We start from the raw sequence: 21,819 nt of genomic DNA, 5'->3' as shown, positions 1-21,819 counted from the left end.
CATCGCAACAGCTAACAACCGCTAAACTTTCAATAGTCAAGTAGCAGACTAAGGCATGTTGCCTACCCATTCTCTCCACAACTTCACCTCGCAGAGACAGGAAAAAAGAATAAAATGGAAAATGACAATATAGTCTGAAAAGTAACTACATAAAAGTGTCATCACCTCATCCAGCAAGCCTGCTCCTTGCATGGTTTTCAGTCAGAGGCAGGAATCATAATACTTCTCTCTGGTGTTAGTTCAGCAGAGCCAGCAGCCCCCCTAGGGAGATCCCCCAGAGCCTATTCCTTGCCTGCAGGAGAGCTTGTCTCCAAAGATGAGGCGACATGGTCTGGCATCCTTTACTGCTCTGCGCGCCAAAAATGGCCCCCTTTCAGATCCCGAGAAAACATTACAGGATAGCATATTTGAAGAAAAGCCCTCAGCAAACTGAGTTGTGCTGAATTGAATCACAGCGTAGCCACGGACCTAAAGCCTTCCTGTGTAATGCACACAGAAATGCTTTTCTGAATGAACCTCACTTCTAAAAACCAAAGTAACACATGGGCAAAACAACGATGCAGAGAAGAGTGATTCAGGCACAAAGGTGGATGTGCAGCTTGTTCTGGTCTTTTTTTGGTATTAGTGATGACAGAAGCCATGAACTTCAAGTAAGCATCTAAACATGCATTGTATGATTGCAATATAAAACAGATGCTAGTTATTTCTCATGCAAACCTATGGCAATGCAGGCTAACAAGTGCACGGGATGCCTAATTAAAAATATTGGTAGTGTTTAGTTGCAATATCAATTGCTAGAACAAGAGAACAGTAGTAATGTCTAGGCACTTAAAAGTTGACCGAGAATTCAACAGTGCTTTCCCATGCTGCCTGAAAAATATATCATCCAGTCTACAGTGGTATCAAACGCTTATTTCTAGGATTTAGAAACATGACAATAAAAGGGAGAAAATGTGATCTGCATGCAGGTTAGCCTTTCTGTGAGCTATCTGCGTGTCAAGAATATTTTCAAACTTCATTAACATAAACAAGGAGAGGGAGGGAAAAGAGAGTTCACCCCAGAAGAAAACAGCATCAAAATCAGTCTGTGCTGATTAAGCCTATGACAAAATGAGCAAGACAATGACCAAGGAAAGGATTTTGTAGGGATTCCCATTGCTTCTCCCTAGGGTTAATTATTTGGATGCAGAAAATGCACAACAACCTGGAAGGACAAGAACTGAACTTGCTTCCCAGGCCTTGCCACCTTTAATACCCATGACTGCTGACACTGAGAAGTCAGGTTAAAGTGTAGGTGACCTGCCAGAGCACGGTGCTTGCCATGGGATAGTTGTTTTCTGCTGACTGAGAACAAAGGAAGACAGCCCATAGTCCCAGGACCCGCAGGCTGCCCTGGTAACTGCTAGGACTCCAGTAGTGTGTGCCACCTGCAGACCTGCGTCCCCTTCGATTCCTTCATTTCCTGCCAATGACTTTGCTCTTCCTCTCCGCTGCTATTCTGACCCATAGAAATCCAGCCAATCATCTCTTTGCGCTTCATGCTGCGTCTGTTGTACACGGAGATCATCAGCGTGACATCAGAGAGCTGGAAGAGGGCAACTTGGAAGATGAAAGTTTCCTTGTAGACAGGGTTGGGCTGTCCTCGACGGATGGAGGTCTTGCAGCGAGACATCTCCTGACCCACAGAGTTGAGCAGGCAGAGCTTTCCGTAGGTGTCTAGGACAAAAAAAGAGAAATAATATGTTTGGCACAGGTGACAGACTAAATGAAAACTGCAAGCAGTCAAAAAACACCCAAAACCCCCCTCCAAATAGAGCAGCTTTGTCTGCAATGAATAACAGAGGAGGTCTGGACTGCTCTCCCTAGTAAAATCTGTGGGATGAGAAGCAGCAGGTGACAGCACATCTTGGATTTCCTCATATTCAGCTGTGGAGAAAAAGGAAACTGATGCGTGTTTCAGCCCTACTCTCTTGGAAAGAGCAGGAAATCTGGTTCCCAAGCCTAGCAAACCTAAGACTACCCAAAACTATGAGCATCTCTATGGATTCTCCACATCAAATTATGTGTCTTCACCTTCCCTTCTTCCCCCCCACAATCAAGCTTTGTTTGGGGCTGTCTTACCAGGGCTTCCCTGGGCTGCACTTGCCTCTCCACCACTCTCCTTTGGAAGAATGCCTCTATGACCTATTATTTGAGATAGCAATCAAAAAGGGTCCTGAATAAGAGGGAAAGGAAACTGCATACATAGTGAAATGATTTGATCTCACGTGATAGTTTCAAGGCTCTTTCCAAATTCTCATCTTATTTTTTTGGTGGACTCAAGGTCAATTTTATCCACTATTTAAGTCAATACAAGGGGTAAAAATCCTTAGTAGATACAGGGAAGAGACGGTCCAAGTCCATATTCTTGTAAATCCATGCTTAAAACTCTTGCTGCCTCCTGTATGTTATGTGGTCGCTAACACTGTGGTCTCCAGCAGAGCTCTGTGGTCACAATGCTCCACAGACCCAGCTCAATGTATGTTTTCACCTTGCTCTGCATGTGATGGTAACAGATCACTTGGCTAGAAAAGTCCCTTCCTAACCCTTTTGCAATCCGTGCCTGGGTTTCTGCAAATGAGTAGTATTTCAGAGCGTGCTGAAGATAGGAAATAAATAACAAGCCTCCATCTCTTGTCTACAGCATGTCTATCCTCTTCTGTTCCCGTTTGATGTGCTATTTTACGCACTTATCTACTGAGCAACACAAGGTGTGAAATTACACTTCAGGTGTGAAAACACTTCTGTGTCTCCAAAGCAGGGCTTTCCGCTCTTCTCAAACTGTTCCCCTGAAAAAGCTGTCAGGAGACTGACAATCGAGGAGCAAATTGTGAGCCTGCACAGCTGCACAGCTATCAAGTTACTGCGGGGAAAGTTCAGTCCAGCCATTAGCTGGGGGTGACAGCCTGGCTCCCAGCATAACCCTGGAGATGAAGTAGACCTTGCCAACAAAGACCTACTCATTAGACAGAAAAGCAGAGCTCTGACATGAAACAGTTTCCTGTTGTATCTGGGAAGGAAAGAACTGCTTTATCAAGAGGTGGATTAATGCCCACAGTAATATTCAATGTTGGTGGTGCTGAGGGACTGAAATCTGTAACAACTTTAGACCCATCAGAAACACAAAGCCCAAGAGAGGATGCTCTCTTCTAGCTTGACTCAATGTGAAACCGTGCAAGATAACTACCAGACACAATCTCTTGCAGTACTTGTAGAGATGTCATTTTGCTTTGCACTGACAAACCATAATGCACACAGAAGCATTCCTCATGTGGAAGTCCTTGCTGCTGGTCTGAGGCTGAGGGGAACTCCCCAGAATCAAAGATAAGTGGGGAGCAGGAGTTTTATGGATTTTTTTAATGTATTCACTCTGCTTTTTGTGAGGAGAGGTTTTCAAAATAGTGAAAAATCTCTGTCAGGCTGATTTTTAAATAAAAACAAGCAGCTTAATTAGTACAATTCCCTGCTTGAATTTTAAAATTTTTCTTTCAAACTGAAAGCTTACATTTTCTACATAATTTCAGTGCATTTCCCAAACCAATCTCATCTACAGGCAGAAAGCTGAAGGAGCTTGTTTCTGCTGACACACAAGAGAGAGTGAGTGCTAAATAGAGTGCCCAATACCTCTGTTTTTCTCTAGATATGTCCTTGGTGTCATATCGCTTTCCCCACTGCCCTCTGAGAACTACTTTGCTGAGGGTGAGGGCATTTGATTGGGATCACAGTAGGGGCTGGGAACGGTCAGCAAGGGCAGAGCTGAGGCATGGAGCAGCCCCTGGGAGGGTTTCCCTGGCTGTACTGGGGCAGAGGATGGGCAGAGCAGAGAAGCAGTACGCAGCCAAGGACTGCTACAAACACCCTCACAACTATCCCACCTGAGCATGGCAATGCGCAACATAACTAACAGCAGATGAAGTACTTTTTTAGCTTATCTTCCCATGCTACTTGAAAGAAAGGTCACCCACACATGCCTGTATCTCTTTTTCTGAGAAGATGGGGAGAGGACTGAGGTCTAGATTTCCTAGCATCCTTCCTTCTGACTGCTGCCAGCACTGGCAGCTCAGGTAGGATTCATCACACCTAACTGCAGGAACATTCATTTGAGCAGACCCTAAAGGGGTAAACCCATTTATAATCAATACCACCAAAGAAGCATATGGCCTAATTCAGCAGTGGCCTAGTAGACTGTACTGGGTTTGGATGGCAAGGCTTTGGTAGCTGTGGGGCTACAGGGGTGGCTTCTGTGAGAAGCTCCTAGAAGCTTCCCCTGTGTCCGATGGAGTCAATGCCAGCCGGCTCCAAGCTGGACCTGCTGCTGGCCAAGGCCGAGCCCATCAGCAACAGTAGTAGTGCCTCTGGGATAATGTATTTAAGAAAGGGAAAAAACATTACTGCACAGGAGCAATTTCAGCTGGAGAGAGGAGTGAGAATATGTGACAGAAACAACTCTGCAACCTCCAAGTCAGTGAAGAAGGAGGTGGAGGAAGTGCTCCAGGCACTGAAGCAGTGATTCCTCTGCAACCTTTGGTGAAGACCATGGTGAGGCAGGCTGTCCCCCTGCAGCCCACAGAGGTTAATGGTGCAGTAGATATCCACCTGCAGCTGTGGAGAACCCCATGCCAGAGCAGGTGGATGCCCAAAGGAGGCTGTGACCCCATGTGAAACCCGTGCTAGACTTCTGGCAGGACTTGTGGACCCATGAAGAGAGGAGCCCAGGCTGCAGCAGGTTTGCTGGCAGGACTTGTGACCCTGTGGGGGACCCATGCTGGAGCAGTCTGTTCCTGAAGGACTGCACTCTGTGGAAGGGACCCACACTGGAGTAGTTCATGAAGAACTGCAACCCGTGGGAAGGACTCACGTCGGAGAAGTTCGTGGAAGACTGTCTCTGGTGGGAGGGACCCCACACTGGAGCAGGGGAAGAGTGTGAGGAGTCCTCCCCCTGAGGAGGAAGGAGCAGCAGAGACAATGTGCGATGAACTGACTGTAATCCCATTCCCCTGTGCCGCTCAGGGGGAGGAGGTACAGAAATCAGGAATAAAGTTAAGCCATGGAAGAAGGGAGGAGTGGGGCGAAGGTGTTTTTAAGATTTGAGTTTATCTTTTGTTACCCTTCTCTGTTTTGATTGGTAATAAATTAAACTAATTACCCCAAGTCAAGTCTGTTTTGCCCATGACGGCAATGAGTGAGTGATCTCTCCTTGTCCTTATCTCAACCCACAAGCCTTTTGTTACATTTTCTCTCCCCTGTCCAGTTGAGGAGGGGAGTGATAGAGAGGCTTTGGTGGCACCTGGCAGCCAGCCAGGGTCAACCCACCACATAGACAATGATCCCATTACAGATGATTTAGATTTAAACACTAAAGCAAGTGCCACAGCTAAAACACATCATAGGGTGCTGTTTCAGGATGTCCCAGTTAATTTTCCAGGCAATGAATGGATGGGTTTTCTGCAGCCATAAACTCTAGGATGTCACATCCCTGACTGAGGCCTCAACTTTTGCAAGTGAGGAGTAATACAGCTGGCTTTAAAGAAAACCGAGCATCGCACGACCAATGACTTAAACCCAACAGAGATCAAAGTCAGAAAATTAGGCTTTTTCTTTAATACACAGCAGATCTGTTACATAATTCTGCACCAAGATCCTGTCTATACAGTACCAAGGTCGGTGGGAATTCTGCATATATCGTCTGGATCAGGCGAGAACTTGCAGGCTGGAAGGTGACTACGCTCAGGGCAGAGCTAATACCAGGAGCTCTATTCATACCCACGTAAACAGAGGCACAAAACCAGTGTAAGTGACAACTAAATCAGGCTTCTAAGTCTTCTCAAATTTATTCCACTGGATGTATTTTATGAGCCAAAAGAATCAAGCTTGCCTGAACTGAAATAAAAGAGTAGGTGTGGATAATATATTTAGCATCTGAAGATTTGGTTTGCAGAGCTGGTATGTATGAGGCTGAGCTGTTATTCTGCTTCACTACCTACATTTTAAGATTGTGGTTTGCCCTTACTGCATTGTGCTCCTTGCAGCATCTTTTTAAATGTCTCATCTGAAAACACTTCCTAGTTCTCCTTGTGGTCCAGTCCGGTCCTCTGAGATGGAAAGCTCTCTCCTCCAATCAGCTTTGGCAAAGAAAATCCATCCCCAGATACACAGTGAAAGGCAAGGATGAACTTGAAAATTTACTGAGGATAGTATGTGTGAGAGCATCTATTCATTATGAAGGCAAACATTTTCCATTTAATTACACGCTCAGATTCAGTAATGGCCTCATTACTGTGGCATCTCAGCACTCTATGCACTTCAGTGTATTTACTTTCATGCCACCTCTGTCAAGCACAAAAGAAGAAGAGAGATTAAGGCTTACATTCTTTAAAATGCCTGAGTGCTCACCTTCTATTTAGGCACCTATCTCACTGACATGAAGAAAAGCGAGACCACTAAACATCTGGGAGTGTCTGAGACTGCAGCTTCCCCACGGTTACACAAAAGTCTGTGAAGAAGCAAGAAAAAGTCTGATTTTGCTGAGACCAATTTTAGCACTGCATACACCAGGCTCTCCTTTCCATATAGCCTTTGGAACAGAAGTTCTTGCTACAGATCATTTTTACTCTAAACTCATCTTTCATCTCTGGTATGGGTGGATTGAACAATGTTCACGTATACATAAAATATCGGCAGCTCTGCATTTTCACCTGAGTGAAAAGCACTAAATCGAGGAATGCTGCAAGAAGCCAGATGTATTTTGGGCTGGCACTGCATAATCTTACTTCAGAGGTTTGGCCAAACCTCTCCTCGTGCAGACTGCTCTGCCTCCATCAACACTGCCCCGACCATAAAACACCTCTTGAGAGCTCATCTGCAAAGGCAATCAGTTTATCCGCGATTCTTCTAATGACCCATTTCTGTCATCATCCTTCTAAGGGAAGTAACTGATAATGACAACTCAGCAGAATAATCAACTATTATTAATATATTCCTGGTTTTGGAGCAGGGACCATGGCGTGTATTCTGCTTTCATTTACCCTGAGCTCCACCATTACTAATAAAGCTGACCCATGAACAAAAACACTGCACATACAAAAGCGTCTAACCCCCTGCTTGAATTTATATTTAGAAAGGAAATAAACAACCAAAGACTGCCGGCCCCTTGAGTCTGTTGACAGCAGGGCACACCACAGTGCTGTATGGACTTTCCCACCCGCGCTCCAGGCAAGCTAGCTCATTTCCAAAAGCAGTATAACCATGTCAGCATGCTGCAATCCAGACTAATAACAGCCGCAGTAAAATAAAGCCTTGGGCCTAGAGCTTAATTTCACCCAGCTGGCATGCCCACGCTCCTAGCCTACATAATAAATGGCAGCATTGCGTGGCAAAGCAGCCCCAGAGCTCAACTCTGTGCTACTCTGTACAGCACAGCTCAACGCAAGGTCTCAGTTAGAGACCCAGAAGGCCCTTGCTCCATTAGTCATGGCTTTACTTTCCCATTAAACCACCAGTGGGGCAGAAATACTCTGAACCTGGCTCACTGCAGCTGGATTGGGAAAAGAGCAGGGAGGAGAATTAGACCCAAGCTTTTTTTTCCCAACCCCACCTTGTGAAAGTCTGGATTAGGCCAGAAGCAGCTCATGGCCTTCTCCATAAATCATACAAGAGCCAAGAGCTGCCTACTGAGTTGCTGAGGAGCCAACTTTTCTTCTCCTATTCCACCAAGTCTCTGCTGCTCAGATCCCCTCTCCTGTGGCTGGCAGCTTTCAAGCAACGGAGAAGCTGGGATCTGGCAACCTTCATGACATGTGAGCCACCACAGAACAGACCAGCAGCACCTTTAATTTCAAATGCAGCAGAAAGGAGTGCACTGATCCCTGGAAGCCCCGTTTGGCCTTAGGAGAGGGAATTGCCAGTATCGATGACTTGTTTCACGCAAGGAGACTGGCTGCAGAGGGGCAGCAGACAAGGGTTCACTGGAAGCAATGCCCAGGGGTCTCGGGAAGGAAAGCTGCTTCCAGAGAGCCTCCGAGCTCAGTTCCTTGGTGATCCTCCTCTGCTGACAACACACCCTATGTCCACTCCATTTTACAGTGCCAGCCCTCACCTGGGACATGTCAAGCTTAGGAGCCAGCTTATCAGCTCCCTGCACTCTCCAGCCCTGAGGAGGTGCGGCTTTAGTCAGGGCTTACACAGCTAAAGCAGAATACAGACACCTCTCCAGATGCACAAGGTAACTCTCCTCTAATAAAGGCATTTCAACACTTTCAACAACATACATTGGGCTTTATGCATTGCTACTGCCTCAGAGAGGGGGTGGGAACTTTAACAGAGAGTGTATCAGAAAGCATGAATGCACACCTTCTCAGCAACAGCAACGTAGTGGCATGATGTAAGGACGCTTACGCCCAGCTTTTCTCAGCTCCAGCAGTGGAGCCCACAGGCATGGCTTTATTATACAAGTCTGTCATCAGATCTCCTGTAAATAGAGCTCTCTAGAGCAGACTTGAACTAAACATACAGCTCCAACTGAAATTTGGAACTAGGGGAGTTCTACCCTGGAAGCAATGGCTGTGTCTCCTGCTTGTTTTGGGAGGGGAAAAAAAAATATAATACCATTGAAAACGTTACTGGATAACAGCACACTATCACTGCATGTCTAATTATCACAGAACATCCCTCACCAAAATCTCACAATTGCTCCTTGAAAGTCCATTGTTATGTGACTTGCTTCTCTAAGCCTAATCAGTCCCAGGTCTCACATGTGGTGGCAAGAGCTGTACCCAGCCAGTTCATCCACCCAACAGTACCCAATATCACACACCTTAGTAAGTCTATAAAAATATGGCAAATATAGCATATGCTGATTCTCTCCCAAATACTCTCCCAGTCTCCAGCAATTTGTGACTCAAGAACTTCCTCAGTCAGAGGCAGTGTCTTTGTATTTAATGGTCCTCAGTGGATTTTTCTTCGTGAACTTGCCCTGTGCTGTACCAAATTCAAGCAGACTTCTAACATCCATGATGTTCTGCAGCGAGCAGCTCAGGCTCAGTAGCGTAGCTGAAGAGCTGTCTCCTCTTCAGGACCCCATACCTCCTCGCTTCATTTTATGATCCTTTGGTTTTGTATCAGGAGATACAATGAGTAACTGTTGCCAATTCACTCTGCCAATGACACTTATGATTTCATGGACCCCTGTGAAATCTTCCCCTGGCTCCCTTTGTCACAGCAGCATAGGAGGTGCAGTCTATTCAGCTGCAGCTTACTGGAAGCTGTTCCCACACCCCTGGCTGTCTCCAACACTCCTCACCACATCTTTCCAGTTCTGCCAAACTCTATTTGAATAGAGGGAGCCAGAACTCTACACAGTATTCATTACAGTCAAATACCAATTTTTCATTTTGTCCTGTGTATATTTCTAACCTTTATTTTTTTTTTCACTACTCTACTACTGATGATCCTTGAGCGGACATTTTCCTGTGGCTATTTACTATAAGCCTAATGTTTCACTCAGAAGTGGCTCTGAGTTCATCCAGATTAAGTTTGAATTCCACCCCTGCCCCCATACAATACCTTGCATTCATCCACACTTCATCTTCCACCTCACTGCCCAGCTGCTCACTACTAAGACATCCTTCTGGGGCTCCTTGCAGCTGGCCTCATTTTTATCACTCTGAACAAAACTTTCTCAGATGATCTTATTGTAAGTTTATTCAGGCTATATTCAAGGATGGGCAATGAAAAGATGCAGAAGGAGAGATGGTCTTGTACAAGCTTACTGTGACCAACTGGCAAGTACTCGGCAGCAAGTAGCTGCCCAGCCCCTCTACTGCTTTGTTAACCAAGCTCTCTGGAGGACTGAATTCGCCCCAGCTCACCCTGGTACAGAACACCCTTCTATTACTGGTGAGATGGAAGTATGAATTACAAAGCTTTAGGAGCTCAAGCAAGTTCCCTGTTCAAAGCAAGATATGCAGGTTAAAAGTTAATTTTTAAATTTGGTTTCCTGGTCTGATTAGGAGATATTAAACAAATTAACATGTGCCTTAGTTCTCCAGGAATGAAACAGGGATAGTAAATTTCCTTCCCTCACAAACAAGTTGATAAAATAAAATCCACTAATGGCTTTCAAGCACTCTGATACCAGAGCAATGAATACTGTGTAAGGATTCTAATTTTTATAGAACATCTTCTGTACTTCTTGGCATTGTTATCCATGGCTCAGGTAGATCGTAGAATCACCACAGAATCATAGAATGGTTTGGGTTGGAAGGGACTTTAAAGACCATGTAGTTCCAACCCCTCTGCCATGGGCAGGGACACCTTCCACTAGGCTGGGCTGCTCAAACCTCTTCTCCAGGCTGAACAGCCCCAGCTCTCAGCCTGTCCTCATAGGGGAGATGCTCCAGCCCCCGATCATCTTCGTGGCCCTCCTCTGGACCCGCTCAAGCAGCTCCATGTCTGTCTTATGCTGGGGCCCCCAGAGCTGATGTTTGTTTTCAGACAAGTCTTTACTTCAATAATTTCTCCTATTCCCAACAGAAATCCTGATAGCTTGTTCTCTCCCTCCTGTCTTTTCCAGCATTAATGCTATTGTATTTGTTTAGTGGGGTTAATACGCTGGTGGTATAGTAATGATCATGTACTGATGTAATTATTATATGTGATTAATTCCACAGCTGCTGAAAAGCTTGGAGGACCTTTCTTTGGAGAGGGAATATCTTTACAATAGTCTCTCTCAAATTGCATTACATACAGACATAAACCCCAAAAGAAATGTAAAAGGGGAAGGAATGAAGGCTGGATTAGAGCAGAGACAGCTGCACTCAGCAGAGCAGCTGATGAAGGTTAAACTTCATGGGAGCAGAGACCATCTCTGTTGCATGTTTATACACTGACTAGCACAAATGATTCCTGGTCCATCACTACAATCCCAAGGTACTACTACCATGTGCATGGTATGTAACTGGTTATAAATTTTTAAAGACACATCCGCTAGTAGTGTAGGCTTCTCTTATTACTTTTTTTGTAGTAAACATCCTTTAAATGAACACACTGGGTTTTGTTCTAAGAAGATACAACACCACAGACCAAAATACAAACCCCTACAAAATGCCAGCACAGATTAATGATTTTTACAAGAACCAAAGAGAATGAGGTGCACAGCACACAAACCATTAGCACTAAAATACCTAGGGTGTCCACAACCGACAAACCGTAGATGGTTTTCTGCATGAGGCTTTTTTGCACACACTGATAATTTACAGTCCGATGCTGCAGCTCTACTCTTGAGTGCTCTTAAGTGCTTTGAGTGATAATGGATCTATTTGTGTGATCAGTGATTGTACACTCAGGCCTATAATTCAGCATGTTCCCCAGAACAATACCTGGACACTTATCCTTGACCAAATTATCCTTAAATCCTGCATATGCGACCTGAAGAGAAGACACTGCCTGCAAGATTTAAGTCTCTGTAAGCTGTCCAGCTGTTTCCTAACCCACTTATTACCCATGTAAGCACCCATGACTTCGATATTTACCTGACTCAGCTTAACACACTGCACGCCATTTAAAGGTTTAAGCGAAGGAGAGGATGTGCCCAGGAAAAACCGCGGTGTGCACAATCTTCCTTTCCTTCTCCAGAAACCCACTGGTTTAGCCTCTGCAGTTTTTAACCCCTAAAATCACCAATGGCCCAGTCAGTTCCTTCTGCACAGTGAAATCTCTGTGCAAGGATGCCAAGGAGGGAGCATGCACACTGCACAAGATGCTGAGCTCACCTGTGCAGGATCCCAGGTGGCAGAGAAGAGGGTCAAGGCAGGCAGAAAGCACAGCTAGAGAATCTGATGTCATGCAAGACTGTCTTAACATCCCCATAGCTGCAGGTATCAGCAGCAGCCAACACTAAAGCCACTGGGCTGTGACAGGACCACATAAGGGTACTGTATAGGCTCTGTGCACGCAGGGCTGGGAATGGAGATGGATTCTGCCCATTGACTTCTCTCAGTCTTGCCATAAATGGCTGCCCTGAATAGCAGTTTGGGCTTGGTATTTCAGTGTCCCAAAGCGCTATTATAGCTGAAACCCCCATGATACCTTAAAGAAATAAATCACTCCCTCTGAGCCTCAAACAACAGAACCACAGATAGGACGTATTTGAGAAAACACAAGGGCTATTTGCTCACCCTCCAGAAAGGGAGATAGCAGTTTTAGTTTTCACCTAGCGAAAGACTTATCGAGCATCTCATTCAGCCACCAGCATGTTTCAGACAGTAACGATCGGACCTCACAGCACTCCTCTGCAGTGCCTGCAGAGTTATCAGTGAAATGCTACTCCAGTACCTGAGACAAGCACTAGTTTTCTTCCTTCTTTTTAACTTCCTTCAATTTCTGCTTCACTGGCTTTTCTTTTTCTCACCACGTTACTGCAAACTTCACAGGCGCAGTAGAACAATGCAAAATAGAGAAGAAACAATTTGACTTGGAATAAAAGAAGCAGATTGTGATAGGTTTGGAATTTGCCTGTAATCATTTATGAATTTCCATGTTTCACCTAATAACTGATCTAACACTGAGGGATACTGGTCTGACAGTGCTAAAGTTGATCTGGATACAGAAAGGATGTGAAGAAGCAACTCAAGATAGCCCTAATAGCAAAGATGGAAGAACTGTTATGAAACGATGTCAGGACTATTAGTTTAGATGGCAGAAGACTTTGGCTAGCATAACAAAATTATTTAACTAGGTTTATCTGAAGCCCTACAAACACAGAAATGGAAAATTCAGGCAGAATTTAAAATGAAAGCTCCCTAAAGGAATGCCTTTTTTTTTTTTCCTCATATCCTGCTCCCACTCTCATCTCATCAACAGACACAAAATCCTTCTCAGGTTTAATGATGTTGCCAGCCAAGCTACTGCACTCCTGTGTGCCCATCAGCTAAAAAGCTGAATAGGACATCTAATCAAGGCAGCTAAACTTTCCCGTGCTGAAAGCTAACCTGTGCACACAGAACTCATCTGCCAAATCCCATTTCACCGGAGGCCAGAAATGGGACAGACACAACTCCCCAGCACTCACAGAGAAGGAGTCATAGGGTTGCTCAGCTTACTGCAATGCACGGAGCTATACAACTTGCACCCAGAAAGACATTCGTTAGAAGAATACCAAAAATGTCAGTAATTTGGTCATGATATTACAGGTAGTAAGCTGGAAGGCAATTATTTAAGTTCTATGCAGTGAAGACATTTCAGTATGGGAAAACAGTGGGCATTACAGATGCCTGACCCAGCCAGACACAAGACAACTTGTGCAGGACCTGATTTAAGAAAAGAATCTCTGCATGATCCACATCTTCAGGCAACTAAGAGACAAAGCTCCAATACTCCAGGTAGATACACTAAAACATACCAGAAAAAAAATGCAGCAAATTAACTTGGACCTATATCAGGACTACTTTAATTTCATTTCTGAGAATAAAACTTTAGGATGTATCTACACTGCAGCATACATAAACACAGGCGAGCTTGCTTGCTAGAGCATGTGGTAAGACTCTTGTCTTAGTCTACCTTTGTTTTAAATTATTAGAAAGGTCCCAACTTGAAACCTTTTAATAAAATATGTACAGGCAACCAAGAACATGTCTTTAAGTAACTCACAGGGAGACCTGTGTTGCCACAGCTAATACAAGACTAGCTAGGCCTACATAGACTGGGGTCATGTGTTTCACTGTTGCAAGACTTGCCCTTAATTCTCAAGGGCTGACTGATGACACAGATTATTTCTGTAATGTACTGAAGAATAGTTTAGTGGAAACTTAAGTTTTCACGTCCATATAGTGAAATATTACATAAATATTTTGCTAGCTCTGGGCCAAAGAGCACAGCATCTTGCAAAGGCAATCTTAGCATTTTGCACGCTGGAGACACTACGTCAAGTCCCGTGAACGCAAGGAACTGTCAAGGGTTATCACCTCTGACAGGCAGGCAACGACATCACAAAAAGCAAACACACCAACAAACAAACAAAATGTTATTTCACATTGCCACTAGCTGCTGGTTTCAGACAGGAGGCAAAAGGACAATATGAGATGAATACAGCACTGCCATTCAAGCCCTGAACGAGGCACCCCAGCAGCAAAGCAGATAACACCAGGCACTATGGCTGCGTGACCCCATCTATACTGTGGGCATCCGCACCGTCCAGCCACCATCCATCTCAAGGACTAACTACAGCTCAGGGACTAACCAAACCTACTGTAAGGCAATTTCCATTTTTTCCTTTAGGTATTGGAGGAAGGGAACTCAACTGCTGTGACCCAGAAGAACAACTTTCAAATCTTTTTGCAGATTTTCTTGTGCAGCAGCAGAGAATTCACAGCAGCAGGATCCCCAAAGAGCCTAAAGCACCAGGTCACCTACCGCTCAGCAGCACAGCAAGGGAACTAAACAAAGTATAGCCCTGGGAAACACTTAATGGCACTAGGCAGGACCTCTGTAGATCACATGTTAACACATAATCACTTGAAAAGCACTTCTTTTTATTTTATGGATCTGCTGAGAATTACTCTATGCTTTGGGTATAACAGCACTTTTGCCATAATCAGATGTTGTGAAGGAGTATGCAATAAAAGAGACATTCAGGTATTACTGTCCCGTCAGCTGTGTCTTCATATGATTGCCTCCAACTACACTGTAAATTTTACCAGCACATGTATTTGAAATAATACTTTTAATTTTCAATCAGATACTCTGCAAGGAAACTGAGCTCAGAAATGACATAATTGAATATCTTGAGGAGGAAAATAAAAAGCAAATTTTGACTCAATGGCGTTATTTAATAGCAGTGAAAGTACTTACCAGGTGGCCTATTAATTGCGAGGTTTCGGAAATGACTGCCTTTGATCATCTCCACTGACAGCCGCCCCGTAGTGGCATTGTACGACAATCCCACGAGCAGCTCTGGCACCCCTCCATGTGACAGGGACTGTGTTGAAGAAGCGCTATCACTGTGAGAGATTGCTGACAGACTAAGCTGAGAGTCTGCACTCTGCAGGGAAAGAGCACTGAAAGTCTCATCAGGACATACACCACCACCCTCCCTTAATTTATATCTTGTTTAGTAAGATCTCTCTTAAGAAATGACAATGACTAAGAATGAATTATGATGGGGCACCAGAAGAATCAGAGCATCACTTTCACGAAAACATCTCTGAACTTTCTCTTTAAAGATGAGGAACTCTGTGTAACGTGTTATCACCATCGTAAATCAAAGCCTCCGAGACAAGCATACATCCTACTACATCAAATGCACAGTAAATCTCCTTGACAGCAACTTTTGGATGGAATGCATTTTGCAGCTTGGTTTTTTTTGGTCACGTACCATGTATTTGCTTACTTTTTTTCCTTGCTACCATGATGTTCTCTCTATACCCTCTTCACCCAGAGCATGATGTTTTATTCATTTCATGTGCACAGCCTCTCGCTGAGCTTTCTGTAGACAATGAATCATGACAGAGCTCATCTACACAAATTGATTGGCATAGCCAAAGCTGGATACAACTGTGCTGTGCATGGAAGACTATGAAGCAACACAGCCAGTTCCTTCTTACGTGACCCACCTCTCCACTTCCATCTGTCATGAAAAGGAACATTACTAAGCATTTCTAGTAACATGGGAACTGCACAACACAGCGGTCCACAAACCAGTAGCTAGCGCCAAAGGAGGTAGCTCTTGCACTGGCAGTAGTACAGGTCCACCAAAGTAATGGTGCACAAGGACTACTGTCCTTATTGAAATTAAGATATAATTAGCCTTGGTGGTTCCAGGACCCATCTTCTATTTCTGCATGGCACAGCATTTGATGACTTGTGTAGATGTAGTACATCCACATGATTACATGTAAGTTTGCTAGCTTAGCTGTTGCTAATAAGGCACAGCTTTGTGTAGGGAAGACATGCCCTGTGCTTGCCCTTACTGATAACTTTTTAAATGACAGTAAAACAGATCCACCAGTTGACTCCTAACAGCCCTGAATGAAAGATAACAGGTAGAGCTGGTCCCCATTCACCAGATGAACAATTTTATGGACTCCGTATTTCTTTCATCAAACTTACTCTCAAGTTACTCCTTGGCTCCAAGACCAACGTCACCTTCACTTCTCCTTCCTGGCTGATGTTGCTCAGGTAGAACAACTGCTCTCCCATCATCTTCTCTCCAATCATCTTGTGCACCGCGTAGAGGCGGAAACGAATGGCGTGGCTGCTTAACTCCTCTGGCTCCAGCTTACTGAAGGTAATTTTATCCTTGAACATGGGGATGGGTCCTCTCTGAACACTCGTCTTACCCCTCTGTTTCTTGCTAGGCATCAGGACTGTGTGCACTTGCCAGGTGTTCACACCACTGCGGTCTTTGTCTGGGATATCCCTGGCCTCCAAGATAGTAACTACCAGCTTTTGACTTGAGGCTTTATAGTTGAAGATGACATCTAGATCACCACATTTACAGATGGGCTCATGAGCACCATGATGAGCTGGTACACTGATCACTTCACTATGTTCCTACAAAGAGAAGCAAGAAGTAAAACCTCCCTTAGAGTTCAACTGCCTCTGTGATCCCAACTCTGTTTAAAAAAATTGTTCTCCTCACTTGTTCTTGCAAGCATAGGCAGTTGCTCTGCAAAGTAAGGATCTCACTGTTTCTCAAAAGGCCAGTGACAGTTAATTGCCTGATTTTGTGTAATATTCCCCATACAATCTAGTAAGCAACAGCACTTGTTGAAACATTTCCAACAAAAAGTTTCATCAATATTTAAATGTTTTGCAGGAGACTGTTAATTTGGCAAAAATTCTACATAGGGAAAAACTAAACAAAGAGGTTTTTAAAATTTCATTCATGTCGATTTTGAGTCATTAATAAAACTTTGTGACTTCATTTGGTTAAAAAAAAAAAACAGCGTAACCTATTACTTTGAACATACACTGGAATTTTTTCAAAATAGATCTTCTTACATTACTGAAATCAAACAATTCAGTTAAACCTGCTAACTTTTCAGGTATTTTGTTTTGCTGGAACTTAAAAAATTAAGTACTGTGTTCAATTTGATGGGAGTGGAAGTCACCATGTCAGAATTTCTTGCAGAATGGAAATTCCATTTCTAGAATCTACCCTATAATTCAATACTTTTCCTACAGCTAAAGCAATGATAATTGAGAAAAACAGTCTGATTAAATACATATTGATTCTTTATTCCCTTTTTAAACCTCCCAAGAGAAGCATCTGTTCCTTCTGTTCAGTCTGGATACTAATACATTCAGACCAAAAATTCAACATAAACAATCAAAGCATGCACAGACCTATTCACACACAATCTTTCACCTACTCTTAAAACAAAAATCATCTTGACAAAACAAGATAAAAACCAGGGATGCTCACCTTACCTTTTGATGAGTGGGCGTGTGCGTTTCTGTTCAAAAGTGCTTTTTTATCTTAGAGCTAGAACGTACTTCATGTGGTAAAGGGGTTGCTATAGTGATCAATGATTTGTATTTAAACATGAGTATACACTGTACTAGGGAAAGATTTTCAGTTAATAGCCAGAAGGTGAATTAAGGCCTGTCACTAGCAGTCTGAGTCACCCTCCTCCTCAAACATTTATCTTCTTTTGCATTTCAAGTAACACTTCTTTTCAACACAGGAATCTTATTGTTTAGAGTACAGATGATGGGCCATAGGACTTCTGACGTAATTCCCTTCAGAAGTGTCTAGGGTGGTATGCATCTCAAACAAGACCTCGGACAAACCTCAAAATTTCTATCTACTGCCTGTCAATCTACTTTTCAAATGCTTAGATTTATCTGCCATGATGTGCAAAGCTCCAGCTCTTCCTGTTTTCATAGGTGTTTAAGATTCGTGCACGTGAATACAAAAGTCCATGTGTGCACATTAGTGACGGAGACCTGCTGTCACATGTCTTGCAGAAGCAATGTCAAAGACAGAAAAATCACAGCTTGGACAGCACACAAAATAACCTGGTTGCCCATAAAAATGCCTTTCTGTATGAACAGCAGGCTGCAAAGACAAAATGCAAGGCAGGCCAGGTTGCCTGGAGAGAATATGACGTTATGCAAATGTTAAGTGCTGCTGTGTAGCTGTCAAGTTATTTCTGTTTGGTTGATGAAATAATATTTAAGAACAAAACGTAACGGGATTATGCTTGATTCATGTTTCCCTCCACATGTTCATCCCTCCCCAGTTTCATCTGTGCATTTGCTATTGAGGAGATGGAATCAAGACACATTTGAGAACTGCTGCTGAAGTGTGGACACAGCTGTTCTTGCAGCATAACTTTGCTTTCATCTACATCCCTGAGCTGGAGAATATGAACTCCTATGTGCCATCATAAACCCACAGGTATGAAGATCCAAGAGGCTCCTTCCTGCCCCAACAGGGCTGAGTACCTCATCTTCTGGCAGAGCGTAGGGCAGACTGAAGGTCAGCTATCCAGTTTTTGACAGAACAGCTATAAAGGATATGGATTTCAAGAAATCTCAAATTGTGATACTATAGCTGTGGCCACACCCACTGCAGAGAAAACCGCATGAACTGGAGGCAGAGAGGGAAAGAGAAATGCCAAACTCTGTGGCAGTGACCTTTCCATGGACAACCAAGCTTTAAAGACCTCATGGGCTGGCCACTTCAGAGAGCACTGTGCTACCCGGGGCTCACCCCTGCACAGGTTTTCAGTACACAAAGCTTATGGACACTCAGTCTTCTTTCTGTGGAAGTCATTGACAGAATTCCCCTTGGCTTTCAGAGCTCAGCTGGTGCTATGAGTCCTTTATGAAGGTATTGGTTATACAGACACTTAAACTGAATCCAAGGAAAGTGTGGGTTTTAGATACGTCATCAGTACAGTTGTTGAGAGGTCAAGCCATATATACTGATTAATACTGTATGTCTAACCCGGTCGTTCAGGACAGCCGATATCCACTTCACTAGGTAAAATAAGTCCATTTCTGCCAGAGAAACCTGAAAGAGCAGCTAATTATGGACAAGGCTTGAAATGGTACTTGTGGTTCCACTGCAGGGGCATAAAATTATCATTTTTGTCTCTAAAGAAAGGTCCTTTGAGTGGAGCATAATAGCACTTGGACATTTCTGGCATGTCAGAACATTTAGTTCTTGCAATAAAAAGTCTTTCATTAATCCACACAATACCTTTAGATGAGAAGCTGCTTGTAGTAGATAAGCTGGGACTTGGGCGTATCTGCCCCCTGATGCTATAACCATTCTTTGCATTTTTAAAATACAGATACCAGAAGCAAAATGAGAGATGTATTCCAAAGAAATATAAGAGGACACTGGAGACATTGCGGCCCATGTGAACCATGGCAGTGTACATCAAATGTGGAAAAGGAGAAACGAGTCTCAGATGGGCAGACCAACAGTGCATGTCAAAGGCACACAGCAAAGAGAGGGCAGGGCTGCTGCCACGTGGAGTTCCCATGTGCTGTGTAGTATTTCGTGGGACTGGATTGTGCAGCAAACCAAAATGCTGTTCAAAACACTCCTTAGGGCTGGAGGAGCTGCTTTCCATCTCTTTAACTGGCTGTAGGCAACATACTCTGAGGAAAGGAACTTTTCCCTCAAAGCCTTGTTGCTCAGAGTGTGATGGAGGTATTAATTTCCACAGCTGAAGAACAGTCTCTTTTAACTCAGACAGAAGATGTGACCTTTCTGTTGTTCTTTTAATACGTCTGATGCAGCCTGATATTTTTCTGGAAATTTAATCTTGTAGTAAAATAATAATGAAAACTAACACATAACACAGAAAGATTATGAGAGAAAAGAGGGAGGCTAAGTCATCAGGTGTTTACAATGCCTCAAAATCTGTAATGTTTTCTTGAGGCTTCGAAATAAAGATGTAGAACTAAGGGAAAGATGAGGAGCTCCAACCTCAGGCTCTCTTTTTTCCCTGGAAGGATGCCTGTTATCAATGGGGACCAGAGAGATGGTCATTTGGCCAAGTCACGGGCCACCCCTAACAGCTGCCTCCAGCTTTCCAGATGCTTCCCATTGTCTAAGCCATAGAAACCACCTGCAAAAAGAGGCACAGATCTGACCCAGTGACCACATACCGTGTCCCTAGACACACACCCTGCACATAAGAGTGCTCTTTGCTAAATGATAGCAAATGCTGTCAGGCAGCTAATGGCTCCAATTTCAGTTCAGAGACTGCAGTCAGAAATCAAGCAATAAAACAGCTTCTCTGAATTAGCATTAGTAGCAAGAGGTGAAATACCAGAAAAAAGGGAAGCACGCACAGAGGGGTGTATGTTCATGTACACATGCACACATACCTTGTGCTGTGCTGATCAATTTTTCATTTAATTTCTCCTCTAACATTTTTTGGCCCCCAATGTCCTTCAAAAAGCTTCCACCGTGTATAATAAATGACAATTCACCATACCTCAGGGGTCCAAGCCGATGAGTTGTCAGTAGCACCATTTACTTCAAATCCCTGGTTGGTAAATGCTGTCTCCATTTCCAAATGTCCTTCTGTGGCTTGCTGTCTAATGCCATCAGCAATACCAGACTCCATCCTAGGTGCTTTATGCTGTCCAGCGCCCCTACTCTCAGTTGTTCTTGAATCAACAGATATGTGGTCATCTTCACGATAGGATAGGTTGTCTTGGTAACTCAGTTGGCTTAGTCCATCCAGATCTAACAATTTTCAGCAAGAAAATAATTTCAGAGGGATTAGAATAAATTCCTCCCCCTCTACCTCCCAAAATGTGCCTTTCTTTCCTTTTTTCCTCTTTTTTTTTTTTTGCCCTTATCTCTAGTGTATGTAAGAGACATTTCTACTTCCGAGTACTGCAGCACTGAACTTCTAAAACAACAAATCCTATATAAATCAGCATTTGATGGGGTGGATATGGCTGTTTCTCACCTCTTACTGAACTGAGAAACCGGTTACCTTTACTGGAAGAAGCTAACCACCAAATGCAATTACCAATGAAGCGTTTGGGATATTCAAGTGCCTTGGGGCCACTTTGCGGCCCCAAAGCAATCACTCCCATGAAAACACAGGTCAGACAAATTACAGAAAAGCACAGCATAGGCCTGATGAACAGGTATCAGCAATTTTCTTCCATGCAGGAGGAGAAGAAGGAGGAAAGGACAGGAGTTAGCATTGCCTTAAAGGGCATGGCGCTGGTGAGGAAAGGAGTTTCATGGAGATAACAAGAGTGCCACCACGACCCTATCGTCTATCCCTGAGAGCTTGGGTGCACATGACCGGCCCCACAAGCCAACTAGGAATCTTCAAATCTCATGTTTGGGCTAAATTGTCCCAAAGGCAACAGAGGGCAGATGTGTTCCTTAATTTCCTGCCTGCTTTTATTAGTTTTAACTCATCTGATCCTACACACTGACTCCGTAGGCTAAAGTAAGGTTCATTAATGACAGTAAAAGAATCTTCTCTCCTTCAGACCACAGATTCCTTCTTCTGCACCACTGAAGTCTCTATTTGAACACAGGGTGCTTTTCTCTACTTGAAGGCATCAGTGCGAGCTCTCTGGGTGGAGCGACACAGACAATTAAATGTGCAGGGACACAGATGAAAAAAACATCATGACATGGCCTTGAATGTGTTCTGCAAGCACTTTCAGAAGAAAACCAGGGACCTTTCTCCTCCTAATGCATCTGATGTCAGGCCTTGCTTTCGGAACACAAAGAGCTAGACTCGGCCTCCATCTCTCAAATAAGCAAGGAGCACTCTACAGTGAAAG

General features: G+C 43.9%; 1 protein-coding gene across 1 annotated transcript in view; it reads right to left on the bottom strand.

The window, feature by feature from the left end:
* Positions 1 to 1,402: 1,402 nt before the first annotated feature.
* The window catches only part of SYT16 (synaptotagmin 16), a 41,613-nt gene continuing 21,196 nt past the window's right edge, over positions 1,403 to 21,819 (bottom strand). The window contains exons 2-5 of the mRNA XM_086462980.1: positions 20,496 to 20,749; positions 16,141 to 16,584; positions 14,884 to 15,073; positions 1,403 to 1,716 (exon numbers count right to left, since the gene is read on the bottom strand). Of these exons, the coding sequence (XP_086319106.1) occupies positions 1,403 to 1,716; positions 14,884 to 15,073; positions 16,141 to 16,584; positions 20,496 to 20,749 (1,202 nt within the window). The remainder of the gene's footprint in view (positions 1,717 to 14,883; positions 15,074 to 16,140; positions 16,585 to 20,495; positions 20,750 to 21,819) is intronic.

The sequence above is a fragment of the Leptosomus discolor genome, chromosome 3 (genome assembly GCF_034619465.1).
Source record: "Leptosomus discolor isolate bLepDis1 chromosome 3, bLepDis1.hap2, whole genome shotgun sequence".
Lineage (NCBI taxonomy): Eukaryota > Metazoa > Chordata > Aves > Leptosomiformes > Leptosomidae > Leptosomus > Leptosomus discolor.
This window is presented reverse-complemented; position numbering and strand designations above follow the sequence as displayed.